The 25,998-nt window shown below is 40.6% G+C and overlaps 1 protein-coding gene across 1 annotated transcript in view; it reads left to right on the forward strand.

Moving 5' to 3' along the window:
- Positions 1 to 22,454: 22,454 nt before the first annotated feature.
- The window catches only part of LOC137268879 (uncharacterized), a 58,872-nt gene continuing 55,328 nt past the window's right edge, over positions 22,455 to 25,998 (forward strand). The window contains exon 1 of the mRNA XM_067803468.1: positions 22,455 to 22,671. Within this exon, the coding sequence (XP_067659569.1) occupies positions 22,612 to 22,671 (60 nt within the window). The 5' untranslated portion in view covers positions 22,455 to 22,611. The remainder of the gene's footprint in view (positions 22,672 to 25,998) is intronic.

Here is a 25,998-nt window from a genome sequence, read left to right on the forward strand (position 1 = left end):
ATGAAATCTTCCAGAACCTGACCTTTTGTGTTTGTGGTCACACCACCCCAAAGAGGATTGTGCCCATTTAAACCACCCATGAGTATACATGGTTTGGGTAATTGATCATAGAGAGTTTGTAGATCAGCCTGGAGAAGAGTCGATGAAGGTGGAATGTACAATGAACACAAAGTAAGAGTAACGTGCAAAGTAATTCGCACTGCAACTGCTTGAAGATTAGTTTTGAGAGTCACAGGGCTATGGATAACATCATGCCTTACAAGGATTGACGATCCTCCTGTGGCTTTATCGCCTGGTGGAGAAAAAGAATGAGACGCATTATAGTGACGAAGATTAAAATTATCCATCTGTTTTAAATATGTTTCTTGCAAGCAGAATGCTGCAGGTTTAAAGTCTTGGACTAACAGGTGTAGTTCATTCAGATTTGTCTTCAGGCCTCTGCAGTTCCATTGAATAATATGTGAAGAAATTATTTCTTCGGAGGGTTTATTGGGGATCTGCCCCTTGTTTTCCTTGAGGGCGACAAGCTATGTGCCCTAATTTGGATGTTTTCAGACACATCCATGTCCTCTAAAGATCCGAACTTATTATAAAGTTGGACTTTGTCATTCGAACCCTTTGAGGCTCTGCTACTTTGACATTTTTGTAAGTCATTTCTGGTTTTGATTTTAGTTTTCGTAAGATGTTTCCCTCTATTTTGAGATTCATGTTTCGCTATGGATCGTGATGATGATGACGATGACGGTTCCTGAGATGACCGTGACTTAACTTGAACTAGTGTTTTTGGAAGGGATTCAGTAATGTGAAGGGACTCAGCAGTCTGAGTGGACTGATTTGGTGAGTATACTTCAGGTTTTTCTGTATCCACCCATGTCAGATCAGTTTGACACAGTGTTGATGAAGTGGACACGGCTGTTTTGTGGCTGATAGTGGAGGGTGCTCTCGTAATTGAGGCATAACACGCAACAGCGTCTGGTGTGGAAACAAGTTTCTTAGCTTCAGCAAAAGTGATATTCTGTGTAAATTTAATTTTGTTCGTCTCCATTTGTTGCTTCCAGATCGGACATTGTTTAGAAAAAGCAGAATGTGTCCCAGAGCAGTTGACGCATTTTTTAAGAGTGTTATTGCAGTCCTCAGTAACATGAGTTTTCTCACTACAATGAGCGCATGTTACTGAGTTAGTACAGTTAGTGACACCGTGCCCGTACCTTTGGCATTTGAAGCATCGCAGTGGATTGGGAATGTAAGTATCAACACTGATATTACAATATCCTGCTCTTACTGATTTTGGAATACTTGGAGAAGCGAAGTGGAAGAGATATGTGTTAGTTGGTTTTGTTTCTGAGTTTATCCGGGTTGTAAATCTTTTAACGAAAGTAACCCCTTGATCTTTCATTTCTGATACGATATCAAATTCAGTCATATCAGCGAACAATTGATCTCGGTCTCTGACAATCCCTTTGCTCGTATTCAGAGTCCTGTGTGGAGTAACTGCGACCTGAACTCCAACAAACAGCTCAGTTGACAACAGGTTGGTTGATTGCTGTTTCCTGCTACATTCTACAAGTAGGGAACCTGAACGCAGTCGTCTGATATTTCGTACCTCGCCTGCGATACCATGTATACCTTTAGATACCGCAAACGGGTTTAATTTGATAGGTGACTTGTCAAGTGTCTCGATCACTAGGAATCGTGGCCAGTATTCCACGGTCGGACTGGACGGTCGTAGTTCATCATCATCATTGTCAAGTTGACGCTTGTTTCTTTTAATGGGGGTTGTGTAAGCCATAGTTAGTTTAATATGGTTCATCATCTGAGCTCCCCACCCACCACGGAGTATCACAAAGACAATGCTAAAAACAAGTGGGCCTCCGACTTGCAGCACCAAGGATACTCAGATGATATACTCCAGCAGAAGAATTATAAATAATTGATCTACCAGATTGGCCCATGAGCCACCGCCTTCTGGGCATTAAGACTCTAGGCAAAATATGTATTTGTTAAAGCTTTAAATCAATAGAAATTTAGTGAAGTATTTGATCAATACCTTTATCAGGATCATTTATTTAAATGAAAAGTGTGCAATATCAAATACAATGCACATGGGCTTGGCATGACCAGCCGATTGGTTGAACCGGGCCCATTCAACCACCCGTCTAGGCGAAGTCAGGGCCAAAGTGGTGTATTGAGCAACAGGAGCACGATTGCAGGCCCCTATTGCCCTCAACCACCAGGATCCCCTCCTCCGCCGACACAGGGCCGCAACCCACGGCAAACGGGTTGGTGGACCAAATATCCCCCCGGGTCCACTACGGGGGTGTTGGCGAGCTCTTGGCGTTACCCAGCACCCACCACGAGGAGGTGGCTCGCCACGGGTGCCACTTTTCTCGTAGCACTTGCACCTGGCATACTGTAACATAGGAGGTACAAGTGCTACGAGGAAAGTTACGAGATCCTAGGCTTACGAGAGTTTTGTGAAACACGGCCCTGGTCTTAATTACGTCGAGATGGTCTTACTCCCTTAATGAAACTGGTACTTCCTGATTCTGTTGACAGTCCCGTTCAACTCATCACCCCAACAAAGGGGTATTCCAGAAATCAGCCATACCGAACTCCTCAGAGTGGTTGTAACAATAATGACGTTTCTTGTCACATATTTTCATTTCTGTGGCACATTAAGTTCTTAAAGGATGATTGTATACACTGAGAGGCAATACAAACGCCTATTAAGAATAAGCGTCAGATATATTTCTCATTTGTCCAAATATTACATGTGACCGTATAGGAAGTGGTATTATTATGACTTGTTAACAGTACTGCAGTGTTTACAGAGGATTATGGATGCAGCATTGTCTTTGCGTGCATCTCCAAAACAAGTGATATTAAATCACACAGCTGTCAAATGACACATCTGAATACCGTGTGTGTCCTCCTTGGTGTGCCGCGCAGGCCTGGAGTCTGCCAGGCATTGATGAACACAACTTGACGTGATTCCGCTGGCTGGTGGCTGACGACGATGTACCGATCCTGCCTTTGTGACGTCACACGAGGCGCTCCCGCACGTGGATGGTCTTGCACATTTCCTGTTGCCCTGTGATGTCGCTGCAGCCTAGGAATGGTCGTCTGGTGGTCGTGGAAGTGATTAACATCTTTCTGTGTTTGGCCAGCATGCACCAGTCCAGTGGGTCCCTTGGGTGTTGCTTAACCGTGGCATCGTCAGTGTGAATGATAGCCATTTCACAACATGTGTCTTCACTAGAGACGGGGGTGCACATTGCACGTGCACCATCATTTTCTGTTCATCCAACTGCATCGTCATCAGGAATGCTGTTGGGTGCGTTTGAGATGTCACGTGATTTGAAAACGTGGAATTCGAACCTGAACCTTAGAACCAAGCATGTCGTAACCATATGTTTTCACCATATTGTAGTTTGGGAAACAACCACATCTCTAAAACAGACTGTAGAAAGTCCAGTTTTAACGGCTCTCAGTATATTTACTACCCGTGGAAAGAGATTCTATTTTCCTATAAATCAGGTATTTACTTCTCTATAGTGTGAAAATATCGGCTCCAGTTTTACAGTCAAAGTTATCTGAGTGTATGTTAAAACCGTTTTTGAAAAATGAAGCACATGTTTTAAGTGAGAACCAAAATACACTCGCTACATGCACATAGATCACAGACCGGTGGAAAGATAAGACGTTGCATGAATATCATAGGCCAAAATACAAGGTCTTGTTTCCCGTTGTCATTAAAGATATGAAGACCTGTTTCCAGTTTTCTGACACGTTTGGCAGCGTTTTCCGAGACTTGTCGACATAAACTTTAGTGACTTCAGATCGGAGCTAGTTTGAGGCGTCTAAGCTCAACGCTAGTGAATGCACATGCAGATATTCTTGGTCTCGACTTTCAACACCCCCCATCCATCCTCATCTAACGTTATCGAAAATCATATCCTACAATTCGCGATCGCCAGAGGTCACGATATGGTGTCGCTCACTAAAAGATTACATACAAGTTAATACCATTCCAATGATATAGTTTCGTGACAACCATGGTCCGAGGAAAACAGTCGAATATTCTTCCTTCTTGATGTCAATGCTTCTGTCGGGTCCCTACGGGCGGATACAATGTATCGGTTTTCATGGTTGCCGACTCAGATGAAGCTGCATGATCCCTGCATCTTAGCAATAAAAGTGACATTTCTGCAGGATATGAATGGGCTTTCGAGTGGGATCGAATTATATAGGTAAAGGTTATCTTTTAATGCATTTTGTTTGTGTAACAAGGTGTACGGTAAAATACTCCTCTAATGCCCCAAACCAATTTCTAAACCAAATGGTCCAGGGTCTAGATCTTCAAAGCTCTGCTAGCGTTAAGATAGTCGTAAGTTACTGTGAATGCATGGCATTTACGACTATCGTAGAGCTAAGAGTGCTTCGAAAGTCTAGGCCCAGTATAACAAGGATATCTTTAAAATATCCCATGAAAAGGTATGTTAAAATCTGGTTGCTTTGTCATTATGAGAATGACAGTGATGCTTAAAATATGAATATGTATTCAAGCAGACAATAATGTATGCAAATATAATACTGTTGTTTTTTCACTCAGTTCTCTCCCTTGTTGCAATTGGGATGTGTCCAATGTACCTCTTGTTTATTGTTTAACGCCACAATCATGAATTGTCAAGCTATATGACAGCGGTCTGTAAATAATAAAGTTTGGACCCGACAGCCCGGTGATCAAGACCATGAACATCAATATTTATCTCCACAAAGATGACGTGATAACAAAGAAAGAGGCGACTCAAGCACTAGTGACCCTTTTTGATTCCACATCCGTCATGAGCGTATTCAAGGGTATGTAAATTGCAAGAACATGCCATTTCTTATCATTTCCGCTTCCGTCCTGTGGCCAGGCATAGCTACACTCAATAATTAATGCAACACTCCCGACACACTTGCTACTCATCGTCTTGTTTTACTCGGAGGTAAACACAACCTCTGCAGATGTAGTGACATCTTGTAGATGCATCGTTTTTCAGTACCCACATTGTGTCAAAGATTCTTTTCATAAGAATGTATACACTACATTCGCTCATTTCATTGGAAGCAGACTCAATTAGGCTCAAAAATGGTGCGAATTTACAAAAATATAGATTTTCTTTACAGGTATTAGTACTTTGTGCGTTTAGGAATAGACAGAATTTCAGTTATTATTTTGGATTTAGGGAAATAAGGTAAAAATAATGAAAAATAATCTAATATAAATGTGTTGATGTTTTGTTTGTACTTTTCCGGTTTTCCAATCTCTTCAGAATCACTAGTGTGATTTTTACCCTGTAATAGATATGGAACCTGGTCTCAAACTTTATTTCCCCATAAAACTAAAATAGTGAAAAGGTTTTGTTAGTGGATGGTTTATTTTAGCCCAGTAGTATTATGATGAATACCAAATCGACAGGTTACCCTGTTCACCATACTGTACTGCACTGACATCTAAACGTATTCTGATGAGGTCATGTTCTGTCTGGCTTCTGGACAGCCTTCCTAGATTCTCCTCCTGAAATGGTAACCATACACTTTGTCAGTGACAACGTTATCTGACCTAGACATCTGGACCATGTCAATTACTGTCCAGTTACAAAGCCATGGCATACCAGCGGAATGCCACCGATACCGTAACCTATTTCCCTTTAATGAATTTTGGCAGGGAAACATGTCAAAGCGTTGTGTGACTGAGGTTGTCAGACCTGGAGAGGTTTTACCAGCGGATCAATAACCCTATCAAATATAACTTTCACCTCTAAACATTCGGGATGGTTCATGACTTAAATTATGAAATTTATGTGATATCCATAATTAAAAAATATATGTTAACTTAAAGGTCACATGCAACGTAAAACACAACTTTGCAGATTCTGGTACCTTTTGGTATGCAATTACCGAAACAAATCATAAAAAATGCCAATTCAATCTATAAAGTTGAAAAAAACGCGATGAAAAAAAAGCCCGCGAAATCGGAGTTCAAACGTTTCACTAAATTCCCTCCAGCGCTGGGGGGGGGGGGGGGGGGGGGGGAAACTGTGCTGCGCTGCGTCCATAACGCATGCGCAGTGAATAGATTCGCGGAGCTTGAAACAGTATGCATACTGAGGTCGTGAGCAGTAGTCTAATCTTGGTTGTGTACACAAACAAGTAAATAATCTGCTCGTTACGTAAAAAAAACATGTTGATTATGGTGAGCAGTCTCTGTCACAGAGAAAGCTCAGTGTCTGGTTTATTCACACCTATATGTCTGCCTGCCTGTCTGCTAAAGACAACATGCAATACACAGCTTCAATCATTGACCACGTGCGATTTGAACTTAACACCTATCAGACTATACGACTTAAAGAAAATAAGCTGATTTATTACTCGTGCACCCGAGTCCCGTGTCTGCCACATTATGTAATTAGGCACGTGTGATACACATGACATGTTTTTATGTCTGTGGGTTGCAAACAAACTACATCCATTTTTTTCGGATGACTGGATCTCACGGAAACTGGTGCAAACTCTTGTCAGTTTCAAGTCCTGCTTTGTACTTGGACGAATGACAGATTCCAGCCGCGCAGTATTTTACTATCTCTACTGACATGATTTTTTTTATTGGATCGAGCGCAAATTCAGAGAATATGTATTTTCCAAACCCAACATCTCTATATACATTCTTCATGGATAACAACTTCTTTTAGTGTATATAATTTAGTTTGACAACAGTATATGAATCCATACTGAAACGACGGATCAAGTACACTAAAAGAAGTTGTTATCCATAAAGAATTTTACTTTCTGGTGACTGGCTATACTTCTAAAATGCCCATCAGACAGATCATCTTTCTGTACACACAATGAAACCTAGCATATCAGCAAATGAAACAGCCAATCGGAAGCCGTCGTTTCACTTGAGTGCATATCCACCCGCTGTGGCTGGGTTCGGTCTCCCGAGGGCTTCGTTTCGGGGGAAGTAAGCCCAGGTACAAAATATTGCACTTTTGAATCGCGATTGTACGCTTATAATTGTGTTTATTTGTTTTTTTAAAAGCAGCAGTGTATATCATATGTCATGAATAAGTGATAAACGTGTTTTAATTATGTTTGATTTTTTGGTTGCATGTGACCTTTAAGTCCTTCTTGAGAAGGCAATCTCCCTTCCTGGGGAAAACTGTTGGCCATGTTTCAAAACATTGATACAACCGGACATGAGACATATGTAATTACTCCTGTTTCATTTGCATAAAGACGGATGGGACAGCCTAGAGGTTAAAGTGTTCTCTCGACACAGATTCTATTGCCAGCATGGATAGAATGTGTGAAGCCAATATCTGTTTTGCCCCGCCTTGACATTTTTGGATTAATGCCAAACGCACGCGTGTTGAATGACTTTATGTTATGAGGGGGTTCATCAGGTCATTACATATCGCCATTTTCCTGTATTTCATTAAACTCGTGAAGACCTTGGTTGAAACCTATATTCATCGCAACAAGCGACTAAAACGGTCGCTGACCTGGTTACATAGATTCTTGGTTACTCATAAATGACAGGACGGTCTGTTACATAACATTACTTAGATAATGAAGTGTGTATTAAACACTGTTATATACGTCATATCCAGAGAACCTCATTTCTTGTATTTTCAGGCAATGCATAGATTGTATTACTGCAACAATGTTGGAACATATGAAACGATTCCAATAGAAACTGATCAGTCGATTAACCAACCAAATTCATTGACACAGTAATATCTAATGTTTGCGTTATGTCAACAGTGACGTCACACACATATGACGACCGCTGAACGACATGGACAATGTCAACAATATCGCAGTGGTTGTAACGTTGATAATGATTTATGCACGACGTGAATAATGCTGACCTGTGAAACCACGGTTCCAATTACTGATATGAATGGGTAATGTGTCATGTTTATCTACATTGCCCTATGCAGTGTTATATTAACTATTAAACTCCAACATGTGATTAAGCTGCTGGAATCGTTTTGTAAACATGAATTGACCACAAACAGATCCTAATTCCACCGTTTGCCATTAAGAATGTTATCATTACAATGCTTTATGGCGTCTCTGAAATGGGAATTAGTGATTGAGTTTAGTTTTACGCCGCATTCAGCAATATTCCATCTATGTGGCAGCGGTCTGTAAACAAGCGCGCCTGGGCCAGATAATCCAGTGACCAACAACATGATCATCAACCTGCGATTGGGGACCGATGACATGTGTCAACCAAGTCAGCAAGCCTGACCACCCAATCCCGTTAGTCGCCTCTTACGACAAGCATCGTCGCCTTTTATGGCAAGCATGTTTTGCTGATGACCTATTCTATCCCGGATCTTCATAGGTCCGGGAAAAAATGAACTGGTGTTGTTTTTTGGATCATAGCGTTTTATTATCAAGCAAATGGTTTTGCTATGTTCAAGCCTCATAATACCCACTTTGTTTGACTTCTTATCGTGGTAACAAACAAACCGCAAAATCTGTGGCGACTGCATCACGAACTTTAGGAAATAAAATATGCTAGGAAAATCCTGTGTGTGTGAGATAAGTTGAAGTAAGCGGGAATGAAACTTAGGTATTAAAGGGCTTAATTTGAAACTACAATCCGCTTGTTTAGTAATGTTTACTGAAAGTACTTGTTTTGCAGACACAACCTTATCAGATGACGTAATCACGAGGACATAACTTATCCCTTTCACTTATTGGCTGGTCACACAAGCGTCAGCTCTCAATATATTGTAAACTGTGTCATCTTGAATATCTGGACACAATGTCTCTGAAAGACCAAAATGGCGTTGTCCTTTAAGAACAGATCCCGCCTAAACCTAATTCAATCAATCCAAATTTTTGACAATTGATTACTACATGAAGTCATTCAATACCTAGAATGGAAGTAATGTGCATGATATTATCCGATACCATTATGCATGAGATACCAAATACCAAATACCAGATCGTTTTTAATTTTCTGCAAGTTTGTTAGAAATATTATACTCCAATATGTTATGATGACGAATATAGGTTGTAGAATTGTTCCAAGGCCATTGTGTAGTAGTCTCACACAGAAACACTGTGACGCATGACCGGAAGTGATCGATCCATTTGTAACTTCGCCGGACGGCTTACTTTCTATCATTAGAAAAAGACATCGGCTTTGGTGGGGTTGATTTTCTTGTAACTGACCCCAAGCGTGGCATTTTCGTCGGAATGGCTAATGTTCAATTACGCGATGCTTACAGGCACAGACAATGCACAATACCACCGAAATCCGACTCTTCTTCATAAAGGAGCTATGCACCATAATCTGAGAGCTTAGTTTTTTTGTCAAGGTGCAGCCAATGCATGAGTGAAAAGTATCTTATCTGACACTGACACCGTGTAAATGGGAAACCATAAACTGCTAGATTATTATCAGGGGAGGTTAAAAAGGTTTAACGCTTTCCGTGTTTGCACTTATACAACGACATACATGTGTGTGTGTCTGTCTACGTGTTAGCATGCGTGCGTGGGTTCTTCAATCTGGCTGTCCACTAGCTCACTCCTGACCCCGATTTCTCGAAACAAACTTAAGTCTGAGTTTTGACTTAAGTCTGAGGTTTTACTCAAATTTGACAAAAACGCATTTCACAGAATGAACTGAAATGGGCATAAAACTCAAACTATAGGAGACAGGTTGAGTTTGGTGGCTAGATTACTAAGTTGTTTGGGCTTTTATATTTCAAAAATGCAGTTGAGTTAAAAATTCAGCTATTTCAAATTGTGAAACTCAGTTTGAGATTTGAATAAAAACTTAAGTTTGTTTCGAGAAATCGGGTCCTGGGCTCATGCGGGTTTTCCACGAACTTACTGAGATATAAAAGGCGTGTTTGTGATGGTTTATATCCTGCATCAGGAATAAACATTGTGTTTAGCAAGCCTTGGCGAGCGAAATAATTAGTGTGTATTATAATGCAGCACATTAACCATCCAAAACACACCAGTGTGATAACCTATTTTCATACAGTGTCATTCTTATTTTATAATTTAGAAAATGCGATTTCGTTAGCTACAGATCATGTCACTAGACGTCGTGGGATGTGACTATATCTGTGACGTCACAAATGTGTGATACCTTACGTCACAAGTTCGGTGACGCAATTTTCTACTGATCACTCATTTGACTGCGTTACGTCATCTAGTTCCCAGTAAGCTTTTTGTTAAAGAGAGTGTTGCCTGTCAACAGATCTCAGTTTACGTTTGAACAATAACCAAAAAAAAAAACTCGCGTAGAATTTAAGGAAATTCCAATTAGCCCTTTGAAGAACAAATACACTTTGATGATCGTATGAGATTGTGCACCAGGATTCCTGTGCCGATCTCTCGACAACACTGATAGTCGGTCGGGGAACTGCTGTTGGTATCTTCGAAAGACAATGGATTTCCATCTTCGCTTTGTAATCTACTCCATCTGTCATAAACAGGCATTTTCTGAGATCAAAGCACTGACAGTACAGTAGCTACAGTCGTTCATCCCGACACGACCTCCGACCGTGACGCCATGTTTGTTTACACTATGAAAGTAGTCCCTAAAATTTGCATATGACCTCTCTCATTTGCATCGATATCGGTATATGACCCCAACGGATTCCAAATATATCCGTTGCCTTTATCCTTCCGAGAACACTATCACTTGTAAGATAAATAGATTTATCACTGACAAACTCTAGAATGTATAGTAGACACTTGTTTGACTTGTTTGACTGCTAGTGTCGAACGCCACGTTACTTTCCCCTAACGGCAAGCCCTTTCTGCAATACAGAATTCCCTTAGTGAAGCAGGCTAGATTTCCATCAGGGTTTGAATCTTACACTTGGGCTCAAATTATATTTCAGCGGAAATATATGTTTCTTTCAAAATAACACACATTCATAGACTGAGCGTTAGTTTAACAGCCAATCGTACCATCATTGGTCTGTTATTCTAAAGCTTAAATCGAACAACCGAATTTCAGCTCTCTTGGGACACCATCTACCCACTATCCGGATTCCGCCCAGACTGACAGACAGACAGACAGACGGGCAGGCAGGCAGGCAGTCAGTCAGACAGACAGACAGACAGACAGACAGACAGACAGACAGACAGACAGACAGACAGACAAAGTGCATTTGAAATAACTGAAAACTTCCACTGGGTAGCCTTAACTGATCACTGCGGGTGTGCTATAAGAACAGACATCTGTGGTGAGGATCCTAATACGTATCCGTGTCAATTCATCCGTCTATTCAAGAAATGGTCCAACGGCAAACAAACCCACAAAGATTGTGACTGAACGATTATAAGGAAACAGATGTGAATCGTCAATAGGAACAACAATGGTTGCTTCCCCAAAAGGTTCATTCAGGTAACAATTCGGTTAAAATCAAGCCATTCCGTATAATATCATTTTTGTGTTAAAACTGTTTTTTCATGTCGTGGTACAATGATTGGAATTCAATAAGAGAAAAAGTTTCGTAACTTTCATGAGGTTAAGCAGATGACAGTTAGGCGCATTCATTATACATGGTGGCAATGTTATATTGGCTATTTTTAGGATCTCGAGATAATCCCTTGAAATAAGATAACCTGAGTTTTGAATATAGACATAGGAATTTATCTTACCTCACACGTGAATGTCGCTTTCTAACTGGCTAAGCGCTGTTCAATTATTTTCAATGTACCCCGCTTACAGGAGATGTAATATTTTCAATGTACACCGCTGGGAATTCCGAACTCCTCTGGTGCTTCATGGTAGTACTTCTTTGCCTCGGAAATTACTGATGTTTTGCGATTGAAAATCGATGAAAGGGAGATAACTCTAAATCTGTTCACCTTGTGTCGTCTGCAAAATGGCGATTCGCCTCGCATTCAACAGCAGTGCTTGAAACAGTTCCAAAAATTAAAACTCAGGTGCTCGGTAAGATACATACGTTGTTCACTGGTCTCTCGGGGTCCATGGGCTCATGTACCCTCGAGGTTTGTTTATGTTCCCCGAGCCGCAGCCAGTGAACAACTTATAATAGACATAGACATATGCAATAATGGAAAGAATCATCTTGATTTGTTATTTCCAAACCATCTCTAAACATCGGCCTTGAATATTATCAAATTGTTTTAATTATTCCCTCCCGAAAAACAGGCAAATATGATTACCTCCCCGGGGCTCCATCAACCCCAAGTCTGGCACAACTGAACCTTTAAGCCGCCGGACATCGGATCGGATTAAATTCCGTGAACAATTTACGATATTATCGTGCAGCCTAACCAGTATCTATAATGTCGACTTGATGGCACTTCAGCGCAGGGATATATAACGACGCTGAGTCCTCTTAATATCCCACAAGGGTTGGAGGTATCTTCTCCCAGGAATGAAATATTAAATCTCCCCGTGTGTTTGTCAAACTGTACCCCAAAAGGATTAGGGATATTCCGAGTTGGACATGCTGTCCCTGCCATGAACAGGGAATTGCGAGAATTTGATGTGCTTTCGTAGTTTAGCCATTGTGTGAGATGTGGTGTCACTTGAGGGCGTATGTACATATATTGTGCTCAACTGACGCTACAAGAAAGGCAGGCTGATTACACCAAACAACATTTATGATTTTTAATTTAGTGACATTTTGAAGTTGATTTGATGAAGAGGAACACGTCATATGGGTTGAAAACTTCTTTAGTGCAATGAGTGAGACGTTCCTGAGTAGATGGCAACACATTGCAATATAGACGTTTCCTATCTATAAACCTGTTCCTCTTCAACATGGATTTGATTGACTATTGTGGTTCTGTTATGGCGTGTTATTTGGTATTCATTTTGATTGTTGGCATATGGAAAAGAACCAGAAGAAGCGTAAAATTCCATGAACACACGTACATTTATGATCATCTCTACAATCCAGCACATTGTCACCGGATTATTTCTTCACTCCCGATGAGTGCCGGTTTAGACAGATTCTACCGTACTTTATGAGTGAGGCAACCAAATGCCATGGGGTCACTTGCGATTTGTTAAGTGACTACTGGGAATAGAGTACACATCTTAATGTATCCTTAAATTTTTATATAGTACCTATTCTGTCTTACGGAGCTAAGATTTTGAGTCTTCCAAGGCCGCCATGTTATAGATGAAATAGTGTTGGAAGAAACTGCGGCTCACTTGTCTGTTTAGAACAGGTTTTGTAAACTACTGACCAAAGACCAAGAAAGTGACCGGGAGGTCATTACATCTGTCACTTTGTAATTAGCATGTAAGGTATAAACGTAGTTTACTGTGTGTTAAGTAAAACAAAGTTTGCAAAGCGGATTTGGAAAAAAAAAACTGAAGTGGAAGTCTAAAGATGAAACTGGTCTTAATTATGAAGATAGGGCCTTGCTCTCTCTCCACTTATACAGTGGAAGCTGTCTAAACCGGTACTCATCGGGACTGAAGAAATAATCCAGTTTAGACAACGTGCCGGATTGTAGAGCTGATGATAAATGTTTAAGCCACAGATGGGACTGAGATTTCATGCTGGTGCTGACACCTTGCCGGATTGGGCAGATGCCGGTTTTGACAGCTTCCACTAACAGTTAACGACTGTCACACTTAATTCATATCTTTGTGTATTCCAGAAAACGGAGTTACTGACGTTCCACCTCAAGCTGTAACACCAATGACGTTTCTTGGAGCACATTTCAAATTCTGAGATCCAGTTAAGTTTACCAAGGGAGGACTATATATTTGCTGCCTGTGGACGATATCAAATCTATTTTTATCATCTATAATCAAATTTGTATGCAGGTTTGTGTCAATGCAGTTACTTTAAACACTCACCTCGAAAGTACTGAAGGTTGTGAAGGAATATTTAAGACTGGACATTAAGCACACTCAAGGTGTTCTATTTTCTGATAAATCAGGTATTTACTTCTCTAATGAGGGAAAATACCAGTTTTATACTCCGAGCTTTAACTTATCTAAGTGTTTGTTAAAAACGTTGATACATGATACGCTTGGTTTAAATAAGAACCAAAATACACTCGCTGCAAATATATAGATCATAGCCTGAGGCAAAGATTTCTCATAAGTCCGAAAACAACGCTGTCATTTAGGACGTGTGGCAATTTTACCTAGATTTTGGCAGCTGATTTACGAAACTTGTGTACGTAAAGTTTTGCGACACTGATCATTAAAGAGTCAATGTGTCCAAGTATGGGTCTCCGTGTTAAATTGAAACATCTTCGTACCCCAGCACTATGCAAGCGACTGAGGCCAACGCTGGAACTAGCAGGCACACACACGTGTAAATAGTCTTGGGTCACGGCTTTCAGTCTCATTACCAGCGTCACCTCACTGTAAAGAATATCAAGTGCAACGCTAAGCGATCACCAAAGGACTCGACATGCTGTCGCCCACTTAAAGATCACATGAAAGTTAATACCATTCCAATTATACAGTTTCGTGAAAATCATGGTCCGAGGAAAACTGTTGGCTCATATGAATATTCTTCCTTCTTGATGTCAGTGCTTCTGTCGGGTCCCCACGGGCGGATACAATGTATCTGTTTCCATGGTTGCATGATCTGTGTGTGTGTGCATAAAAGTGACATTTCTGCAGGATATGAAGGAGCTTTCGAGTGGGATAGAATTATATGGGTAAAGGTTCTCTTTTAATCTGTTTTGTTTGTGTAACAAGCTATAATGTAACGTATTCCCCTAATGCCCCCACATTTCCAAACCACTTGGTCTATTGTATCAAGTACACAAATCAAACATACACAGAGGGCTTCGTTTAATTACCTCTCACATGAAAGGGGAATCGATAATGTGTATTGTGTTTGTGCTGTCATTGACACAATGATGTTAATGCTTAATACATAAATACAGTAGAATCTGTCTAAACTGGCACTCATTGGGAGTGAAGAAATAATCCTGTTTAAACAATATGCTGGATTGTAGAGATGATAATAAATGTACAAGCAACGGATGGGCTTGAGATTTTATGCTGGTGTTGACAACTTGCCGGATGGGACTGATGCCGGTTTTGACAGATTCCACGGTATAAACTAATGATTGACACTGTACTTGCACAGTTTTTCTTTTGTCATTTTGAAACATGGATTCCAGGATTTTACGGAGCCAATGTTTCCCTTGTCTCGACAGTCCACTGAAGAGCGGTGTGTACGTAAATCGCGGTTTATATACTGCGTTAAGGTATATGAATGTTAAGCGGGCAACTGACTCTAAATTATTATGCTTTAAACCATATCGGACTTTTGGTGGATTTGTTTGTTGCTTGACGCCACGCTCAGCAACATCTCAGCTGTATGACGTAAGCATGGACATAATATAGCCGGCACCAAATAGTGATTGACATCATGAGCATCGACCTTTGCAATTGTTGGTACACCGAGTCTGAGGATTGACCAACTGGTTCAGCCAACTACCCAGTTGCCCATTACAACAATCATGGGTCCCTGAAGGCCGATTTCTACCCAGATTTTCACGGGTTCTGACGAAGACTGGGTGGTTATGTTGAGTGACCTATCTAGATATATGCTATCAGCAACCGCTAGTTTGTCTAGTGCAGTCGTTCTTATCAATCTGCAATAAAGCTTGAATTATAGTGACTTGGTGTAAAACAATATTCACTCTTCCTCCATTAACACCAAACACCAACAAAATGGTGAATCATCTGAATATAATACATATTATCACCACTTCGTAGTAAGCACACAACCATGGAAAATTTGTAAATTTCAAACGGGTGGGTGGTGGAGTGGGGAGGGAAGGGTGGGTGGTGTGGTGAAATGATGTGGGATGGCATCGTCCATGCCGGAGGAACAGACTTAGTACACGTCGAGGGCAGTTTCACGGCGTAACATGACACAGATGACATTACATAAAACATGCATCTTAAAATCAATTTTACGTGTGTTTTGTAGCAGAGTATACATATATTATCACCTACACATCATACATACATCATATCCTGAGAATACATACATTAACATCTTAACATCACACATATATCATGTTAACTTCACACAAATAGCATCTACATAATGTCATAGATATATCATAATGTCATGTTACATGTACCATCGTCTCTCCAGAACATATATATCACCACCTTAATATTATACACATATCATCACCTTCTAATACAACAAACAGAACCATCTTCACTAACTTATCACTTCAACTTGGCTTGGCTAGTTGTGGTTACTCAGATGGTGGTAGGGCAATAGGCCTTAAAGAACATAAATCACTTTGGATTTTCCTCCTACACAAGTTACTATTGTTTGCCTGCCTGGAATTAAGGGAATAAAACAAAGATTGGACGTTTGGGGGAGAAAATAATGTGTCTAGGGGATAGTCATGCTAAACTCAGGCATGGTGTCACAGTTGACTTTATTAAACAAGCCAAAGTCTGGAAAGGTACACAGAGCCACAGTCACGCCCACACACGCAAGCATTGCTACGTTAATGAAAAAATCTGAAACGCTACGCGGAACCACTTTTCAGCTTACCTGGCCCACAGCACCACATGATATGACGAAAATTCATTTTTGATACTATAATAAAAATACTGCTGAAGTTTGTATAGAGCTCGAGTGTTAGCTCAAAGAAGCTTGATCGAATTTGGTTTTTGAAGAGAACTGTTTTGAGTTCTTTTATATGGAATGATGTCTGACAAGTTCTTTTTCTAATTTTCAGGTAGAGGACCTGGCTTGGCAAACGTTCTATAGCCATAACTCGCCCTGCGGGTAAGGGGCGTTCCTGTTCGTTTTGCAGAGACTTATCTCAGAGTTCGTGCTGGCCGATACTATGACACTAGTTCAGGCTGGTATTCTGGAGTTTGATTGTGAAGTGCCTTGTGCACAAACACCAACATTTTGAACACAAGATCCTTCTTCTAAAACTCAACTGACTGATGTTCTCATCCTGTGTATATAATGCGTGTTACGCAACACAAGAATACCTAAAGTACAGCCGTAGACATTGTTCTGTAAATTATCAATTCCAGATCAGTCGATCGATCGACGTACATGGGAAAGAATGCCACACCACACAGCCGAAACTGACCGCCCTGAGCGTGTAGCCTCTTCTCACAAGCATCAGTTACATTTTCAGCAGTGGTCCAAGCTGGGAAAATAGTGCGTACGTTAATGGTAAACTATCTGGTCCTGAAAAGACAGTAAAGGAGCTCAGAAAATGGAACGGGAACAAGTCGAATCCATAACATGTGGATTAAAAAAATGATTTTCTGTAAAATTTCAATCTAAGGCCTGAACTAGAAGTCAACATACAAATCGACCAAACACTTTCCAAAGCTACACGATTTGACCACTCCGACTTCATCATGAGAATTTGTTCATAAATTGCTGCCAAGTACATGTACTCTTGGCACCGGGTATATGCGAAAAGATAGGGATATTTTCCCCCTATTTTGATACCCATTCAAATAGATGCAAACCGCATGTCAACTGTTCATCTGAAACAATAAACAAGAAGACAAAGTCACCAATATCCCCCACAAAAGCAAAATACTCTTCATGGATATGTCTAATGGTTATGATAATGTCAAATGTTTTGGTGTGTTTATGGCAAAGTGGAAGAAGCGCTTTAAAAGTTTTTTTTGAAGTTCTGCTCCAGAAAGGACCACTGCCGCTAAAGAGCAGTGCCAATTTCAGTCAAAGTCAAACGTGTTGCTATGGAAACACAAAAAAAATATTTTATTCAGAATTCATAAACTATTAAAAGACACCAGCACACCACCAAAATTATCCATGTGCCAAGTTGGGTGAAGAAATATGGAAAAGTTTTATAGTTCTGCTCCGGAAAGAAGACTATTGCCAAATTCAGTCAAAGTCAAAATCGTTGCCATAGAAACGCAAAAAAAAAAAAAATTCATAGACAACGGTTGTAATATGCTGCACTGGAAAAGAGCACTATCACCAAATTCACTCAAAGTCGAACTTGTTGCCATGGTAACACACACAAAAAAATTATTCAGAAAACTAAAACTACCCAAAGGCACCACTACACCCGCAGACCAATCCTTCGTCAAGTTTGGTGAAGAAATAGTGAACGGTTTCAGACTTTTGCTCCGGAAAACAGCAGTACCACCAATTTCAGGCGCAGTCAAACTTGTTGCCATGGAAACGCCAAAAATGCCAGAATACCCAAACTACCAGAGCTAGCTGTGTGTCAAGTGTGGGAAGAAATATTGAGCGGTTTTAAAGTTCTGGGCCTGGTTTCATGAAGCACTAAGGTGATCGTAAGTCATTAAGGTAAGTGCAATGTTCAAGAATAGGAGTTAAGCTTAAGCTTAGTAAAGGTTGCTTCGTGAAAGCAGCTCCTGCTCCGGAAAAGACAAATGTGCATGAACGGACGGAACTCATTTTAATACGCGTGCGGGGGATAAAAACACAACAGACAAATGACAAATGTGGTACAATCCATATTAGTGTCTTACAGTGACCAACATTTTTTTCTCATGGATATGTACAGTTTCAAAATATCTTCCACATGTCTATCAGAAACAGGTCTATCGAGGACTTGAATATTGTAACCACTTCAATTAAATATTTAGAGTGGGATGACGCAGATTGAAATTCTGGAAGAAGGAGCAATCCCGAATGCTTCATCAAAGATGTGAATCAAAGGTAGCACCTGCTGGGAGGTAGCTTCAGAGAGGTAAACTATTGGAAACTTGAAGTCATCTCTCTTGTCGTACAACTTTTGTGGAGAGTTCTTGGTTTTGTTACCCAGACTCATCTCCATCTCCATGCAGAGATCTAAATGTCAAATAGATGAGACGGTATCCCTGGTTTCCTTCACTTCCATTTCTTTCTGGCTTCTTGAAGATCATCGACATACCAGAAGGTGAACGGCTCGCCAAATAAGCGTCTTTGCGGTTTGTTAATCAGAGCAGATATTCCAAATCATAAGCGCTAGGAAACAGATAGGCAAGAGAGCAGCACAACTGGTTCCCTCTTCTGTAGTAAATAATTTGAACCAGTGTTCACACAGACGTTATCAATGAGAAAGTCCAGCATTTCAGACACTACATTTGAAAAAATCGTCCCTCTTTGAGCGGCGATTACTTTCACATCTTGAAGAAATAGTTCAGAATGGTTCAATGATTCACAAGTGCTTTCCGGAGCATAACATATCTTCATTTGTTTACGGACTGCCGTCACATCGCTGTGTCAAGCACCAAACATTTACTTCTCCAATAAAAATTGTGGACGTGGATGTTGTCTGTTTGTCTACAAGATAATGATATTGGCCATAGCTGCATTACAGTCAGTCAGCAGAACGTAGTTTTTTGTTTTTTTCTCGTCACTTCCCTTTGTCCATCCATGAAGGATGTCCCATGAAACGACCGTTTCACCTGCCATTTGACGTGATAAACTGCTTACAGAAGGACGATGTTGACACGGTAGCATGGTATTGCGATAGAAAGGTGATAGCACGTGTGGTGAAGTAAAAGGTTGTCGGTATTATCACATAGTGGTGAAAGCACCTGTGATTGAGTTAAAGGTCGGCGGTGTTACAACACAACGGTGACAGCACCTCTTGTGAAATAAAGGGTTGGTAGCGGTACGACAGAGCCATTATGGCACCTTTGATGAAGGTAATTATTTGTGGAATTGCGAAAAAAAAGAGTCGATTACACCTTGATACAATGAGAGGTTGATGGTATAGCGAAATATAAGCGACGCGACCTAAGTATTTCGATAGGGAGGTGACAGGGTATGCGGCAAAGGCAGATACGTGTTAGTGTTAAACACGATAGTAGGTGAGAAAGGATAAGAAAAAAGTTAGGACTAATATGATAGACGAGTACAACGAAAGGAGCATCTAGGAAAGATTAACATCGCGAGGACGTTAGTTGGCAAACCTTTCATATAGTGCTGAGAGTTGAAATCCCTCGTGCCATTTGTTCAATATCCGCTGGACCATTGCCACGTGACCCAGTCACGCGATATCTCTTTCAGCTCGTGAATAGCCGAGAGGTGATCATGTCCGAGCAAACCAATCACTTTCAAATACCGGTTCGCTGAATCTCTGATGGTTTTGCTGATGATGCAGTTGTAATGGATACATGTACACATGTAAAACATGTCGAAACCATATGGGCTGCCTATAGATAAGACAATGAACTCGTACGTACTGTTTCCCCTACGACTGTTTCAATAATTACAACGGGAGAACAAACACATATCCTGTTACGGAAGATCAACAGACAACTATCGATGTATAAGGGTAGCGGGCTAAATGTCAACCTGTTAGTCGACTTTGAAGCGATGGTTAGAGTTGACTCGAATCCCTTACGCACTTATGTAGATAGCAAGTCTCGCCATCAGTCAAAGATGAGGCAAATATGAAGAGAACCATTTATAATAAATATGGATTTTCCTGGAAAGCGAGACATGTTCCTACGTGTGAAAACCCAGTTCTGCACCGAAATCTACTTTACAAAAAGTTGATCTAGAAGTTGTTAACTTAAGCTGCATGAACTCTTGCGTCTGGTATTACGAGAAGTATCTTGTAAAATATTGCTAATAAAGACCTTATTATTCCAAATTCAATATACAAACAAAAAGCGTAATAATGATGATTAAAAACAATTACAATTTATACTGTGGATATTTAACGTTTTTCAGATTTTTAACCACATACAAACCTGCCCAAAATATTTTAACAGAAGTAGATAATTTTGTTTAAAAATGACGGCAGCACTCCCTTCTTTGACTTGGAGAAGAAAATTATGGAAATTGTTTTGTAGCTTTACATTTAAGTTATCTGTGTTAAGAATAGAATACATGAAGAGGCAAGGGGTGTGTATATTGGCTTATTGCACCTTTGTACACTGTTTCATCAATCGGATGGTTTTTGAAGCTGGATATGGTGGAGAGCCTGAAGTCATGCAGATCACAGCCGTTCACCACTTTGATGAAGCCACCAGCACCATTATGGCTGATACACGTAGAATAATTCCGGACAGACTCATTATCTGATGATCCAAAGAGGTGGTTACAGCATATATGGACAGAATATATGGTTGGTAATCTATATCATTCAAGCCTGATAGTTTATGGCTTTCCTTGACATGACTTGATATTGCTGGTCACGACGCAAAAACAAAATTTGCTTACCCATAGCAACTCCTTAAGTCGTCAAAAGTGCAAGAAATCGCTGTACTGAGCTGCGTGTTGGGCACGTAGCAAACCATAATCACGGGTTTGTTTCCTGATTTGTCTGCTCCAGACCAATGCTCGTGTGTTTCACCGAAGTGAGTGGGTGAGTTTAGTTTTACGTCGCTCTCAGCAATATTCCAGCTATATGGCGACGGTCTGCAAATAATCAACTCTGGACCAGACACCCCAGTGATCAACAGCATGAGCATCGATTTGCGCAACTGGGAACCGATGACATGTGTCAACCAAGGCAGCGAGCCTGACCACCCGATACCGTTAGTCGCCTCTTACGACAAGCATAGTCGCCCTTTATGGCAAGCATTGGTTGCTAAAGACCTATAATTCTACCCCGGATCTTCACGGGTCGGTTCATGAAGACCAATTCTAACCCGAATCTTCACAGGTAGTTTCATCCAAATGATACACAGTGAAGAACTGCACCGTTTTGGGCTTACTATCACATCAGATTGACACGGAATTACACCACCGGAACACAGTTCAACTCACTTCCTCACTAACCCCACAAGTTCAAACCCATTATACATTGTAGCCAGACAACCTCAATTTTGCCTCCCTTTTTACTCAAGCGAGGTTTAGTGTGTCGCCTCAAAACTGGACTTGGAATACGTGAGCGGGCGAATCCAAAAGGGTAGTGTGACAAATAAATTAAAAAAAGCCAATAAATGACAACAAAATGATATGTGACCACAAAGTAGGATGTTTCTTTGAATACCGATATTTGCAGTGAAAGGGGTTATAGGATCAGGAGAGTGGTCACACCTTAAACCGATCAATAACACCCATACGAGCTGGAACCACAGAGGTCAAGCAATCTAATGTTTACTTAATTTCGTTCCAGAATTGTTGGGATTACCGCTGGTCCTATTTTTGAACAACTCTCCCGGAAATTATAACTTGACAATTACCGGAATATTCTGAGGGGGAGAAGGACTGTTCATACTTTAGCTGCGACGCAAAATAATGGTGAGTATGGTCACCTATCTGCTGAGTCGTAGTAAAATCCACAAGTGAGGAAGGTTTGTTTTCAAATTAATACGTCCAAACGTGAAAATAAGCCACTCCCAAACACCCAAATGCAAATCTCAGTGAGTAGCTAAATAACCGGATAACTTAGCAGTTCAATAACCCAACTGTACACGCACGTGTCTCCCACGTTCCAATACATCGATGATAATTATTGTCCCACACACTGTCGTCTGCGCTCTTTCATAGGCAGACGACACTTTGTGATTGCAAGAGAGGCTGTCAGAGAGCGCGAGAGCGTGCAGCGCGTGGTCGTCTGCTCTTCGGGATTGTAGAACATTTCCAACACCAAACGGTATACTCGTCTGTCATGTCGTCGGTACATGTTCTTTTGTTGGTCTTTCTAGCGGTTTTACAAGTCATAGCCGAGGTGAGTGTATGTTCTCATACTGTTCATTATTACCTATATGATTGTAAGTATAACACGTATGTCACTTGTGATTAGTTTTACACGAATGATGCTGACAGTATTTATACTTTTAAATACTACATTCTTGTGACTATTCTTGTTTATATGATGATGGTTTCGGTATTAAATACTCTTGCAAGCCGCCAGTATGGTTTCTGGGTAAAATTATATCCGAAGCCATTCCATATTTAAAAAATGTCATCCTGCTTTCAGGTGAACGAACACCTGACTTTCATTTGTATGTGTCACAGGTGGGACAGGATGTACCTTTACATACTACTGGTATCTTGTCTTATTGGTAGTTATTCAGAAACACGATTTCTTTCAATTGTGGAAATAACTCTGTGGCGTTTCATTAACTAAGTGAACCTTCTTTTAATGAACAAAACATTTGGCATTATGTTTTCAACAAGAATAATCGTCTCACAAATTAGAAATATTTGCAATGTTTTACAATTGTGTATTATTTTTTTGTCCACAAATGAACCGTTATAAACAAACTATCCCGTCTTGAGAGCATCAGATCATGACCTCAAGTGTTTTTTATCTGGCAACAAAATAGTGATTGCTTTTAATGTGACCTGTTTAAAATTATAAATTATTTATAGTTATTAATTGAGATTTCCTAGCACATCAACTGAAGATACGTACAGAAGTCGTTACTTTCATCTGTTTGCTGAGTGAAGTATTGGAATAAAAGTTCCAAGACCTTTTGCAGCTTCATGACAAACACCCACTTCATGTCATGCAGGCGTAATAACGAAACCAGTCACGGTGTCGCCATGTGTTCTAAGATGGATATTTAAGGTTCTCCAAGTAGTTATATGTGTTCCCTATGAACTATCGTTCTATTACATGTTTGCGTGCGTCCGTTGTATTAAAGCATATGTAAGACATTCTCGTTTGCAGCCAGAATATCCCCGAGCCCATAAATCAGCGGGGTTCTTTTTCTCAAAGAAGAGAGCGTAATGTTAATGCAATCAGACTAAGCAATATCCGAAACTCTCTCGATGCCAGTATGATTGATGATCACTGATTTTATGATCTCGCCACGGTTTTATACCATGACCCAATGTTTGATGTCCGTTTCACAAGTCTCGGTCATCGGCGCTAGGTCATTACTTTCAGACTTACATGAAGCATGTGATGATAGAGACATAGGGAGGAGGATCTAACAAACTGGTAGTCATAGCTTAATCGGATCAGGCGTTAAGGCATATGTGTGTCTGCAAGCAAAGAATTCACGGTGAGCATTGCTGCAACATCTTCACGATTTCCAAATCCCCATTGTACTTGAGGCAGTTATTACAATGTCAAGATCATGTACCTGTTAGAATGTCTGGAGCAAGACATTCGAATCTGGAGTCCCCCTAAAAGGTGTAGTACTTGTCATCTTGGTTTTATCTGTCAACACTTCGTTACAAACCACTAAAGTCTTAAGTAGAAAGGATTAAAAATCCTTGTCATTTTGGTTTACTTTGTCAAAACCTCGTTACAAACCGCCAGTCACAAGAAGTAGACAGGGTAAGTGTATGGATCTTTTCGCGAACAAAAGATATGATATGACAACATGAACAAATAGCGGTCATTGTCCAATCATCTCTGCTTGAGAAATGCTGTAGATGTCGAGATACACAGAGCATATTTTTACTGTACAGGCAGAGTGCATTACACAACATCTATCTCTCTGAGTTCGGGTTAAAACTGGTTTCCAGCACCCAATTCCTGTATAAGTAAGGAATTCCTAAATGGAACCAGTGATCCAAGTGTTTACTTCAAAGTGGTTCTTAAACACGTCCTTGTGATGTGGCCCCAACTGTACAATGGACTATGCTTTTAAGAAATATGTTTTGATTCTGAAGATGTTTTTGTTGCTTTATCATTATGAGGAACATACAACCGTTTACTCACAAATCAAGATCAATCCCAAGGGACCACAACGGTGTAATGATTGTTGAAATGAGTTGATCTTGTGAAGGATGGGTGGTCATGGTGTTTCTTGTTTGACTGTGCGTCATCACACCCCAAGGGACATGCGTGGGGCCTAGGACGTATAGCGTGGGGCGTCCGACGTGGTGGCATTGAACGTGGGCCGTGGAACGTGTGGTCTTGGGCGTGGGCAACGAACACCTGAAGTCAGCGCCTGGATTAAAGAGAGTTACCTTTCTTGGTTTCGCTTAGATTCCAAAATGGAATTATGTGCAAAGATCTTTTCTGAGTGGTTAACTACAAGAAGATATCATGCGATTCCAGATTTGCGTGATGGTACAATTGCATTCACTTTGCAATGTTTCTGAGGTCATGATATCATTGGAATGGTTCTCTGTCTTGAAGGAAATTCCTGGCATCATTTTTATCTCTCTTCGTACTTGCATTAGACGTGTCATTGTGTAGTTCAGAGTTGAGAATATTGCTAGTGCAACGTTAAACAAACAAGTATGCACGCACGTCCGCACTCGTACACCAACCACACCTTTTCACAGTTTGGGCACGCACAAGTAATTTTTCTTGGAATGTTGAAAAGGGTGATACAAACTCATTATCTGATTCATCTGGTAACATCTGACTCCTGAAAGTTTCTAGGAGTTCGTCCTTCCCCACAACAAAACGCATAAGATACATGTGGTCTCACCTTAGGCAAGTACGGTGCCTCTGTTCACCCAGCAGGAAATGGGTACCCGGTGTCGGGTGAAGTCAGTCGTGAAACTATTCACCATCTAGTGCCTGAAAGGCAGCCGGGGTTATCCGAGGTAATAATGATCAGATGGTGTGCTTTGGGCCTGAAAAAGTCGCGTCATAAATATTCTCATCATTATAAGATAAAAACTGGCAACCGTGCACGTTCGTTCCAAAATCAAGTTATGAAACACGTTCTCGTATTGTTTCGTTCAGATGCTGATGCCTGCTGTAAATTTAGTTGAACACTTTTTCTGTGAAAACATTATAGGAGAAAATAATGCCTTTTACTGAGAAGGTATGGTTACCGTAGCATCTCCATTAAGTATCCCAGCAATGGGTCTGTATAATATACCAGTTGTCATCTCCTGGTACAAACTGAATTTTATCAAATGCGTGATGTATAATATCAGATTATAGGACTGTTTCTCCTCACATTACATGAACAGTATCTTTGGCAACTTAGTCCCATGTGAGACCGGGTCAATAAAAGACTCCAGTTGTCACTAGGCTCGCTGATCGGCGGTCAAGCTCTGTGATAATATGTCATTGTACACCGAGACGGTGCTCGTATTTCAAATGCTGGTTTGACTGACTATATATAATAAGTCC

Source organism: Haliotis asinina, chromosome 16 (genome assembly GCF_037392515.1).
Source record: "Haliotis asinina isolate JCU_RB_2024 chromosome 16, JCU_Hal_asi_v2, whole genome shotgun sequence".
NCBI lineage: Eukaryota > Metazoa > Mollusca > Gastropoda > Lepetellida > Haliotidae > Haliotis > Haliotis asinina.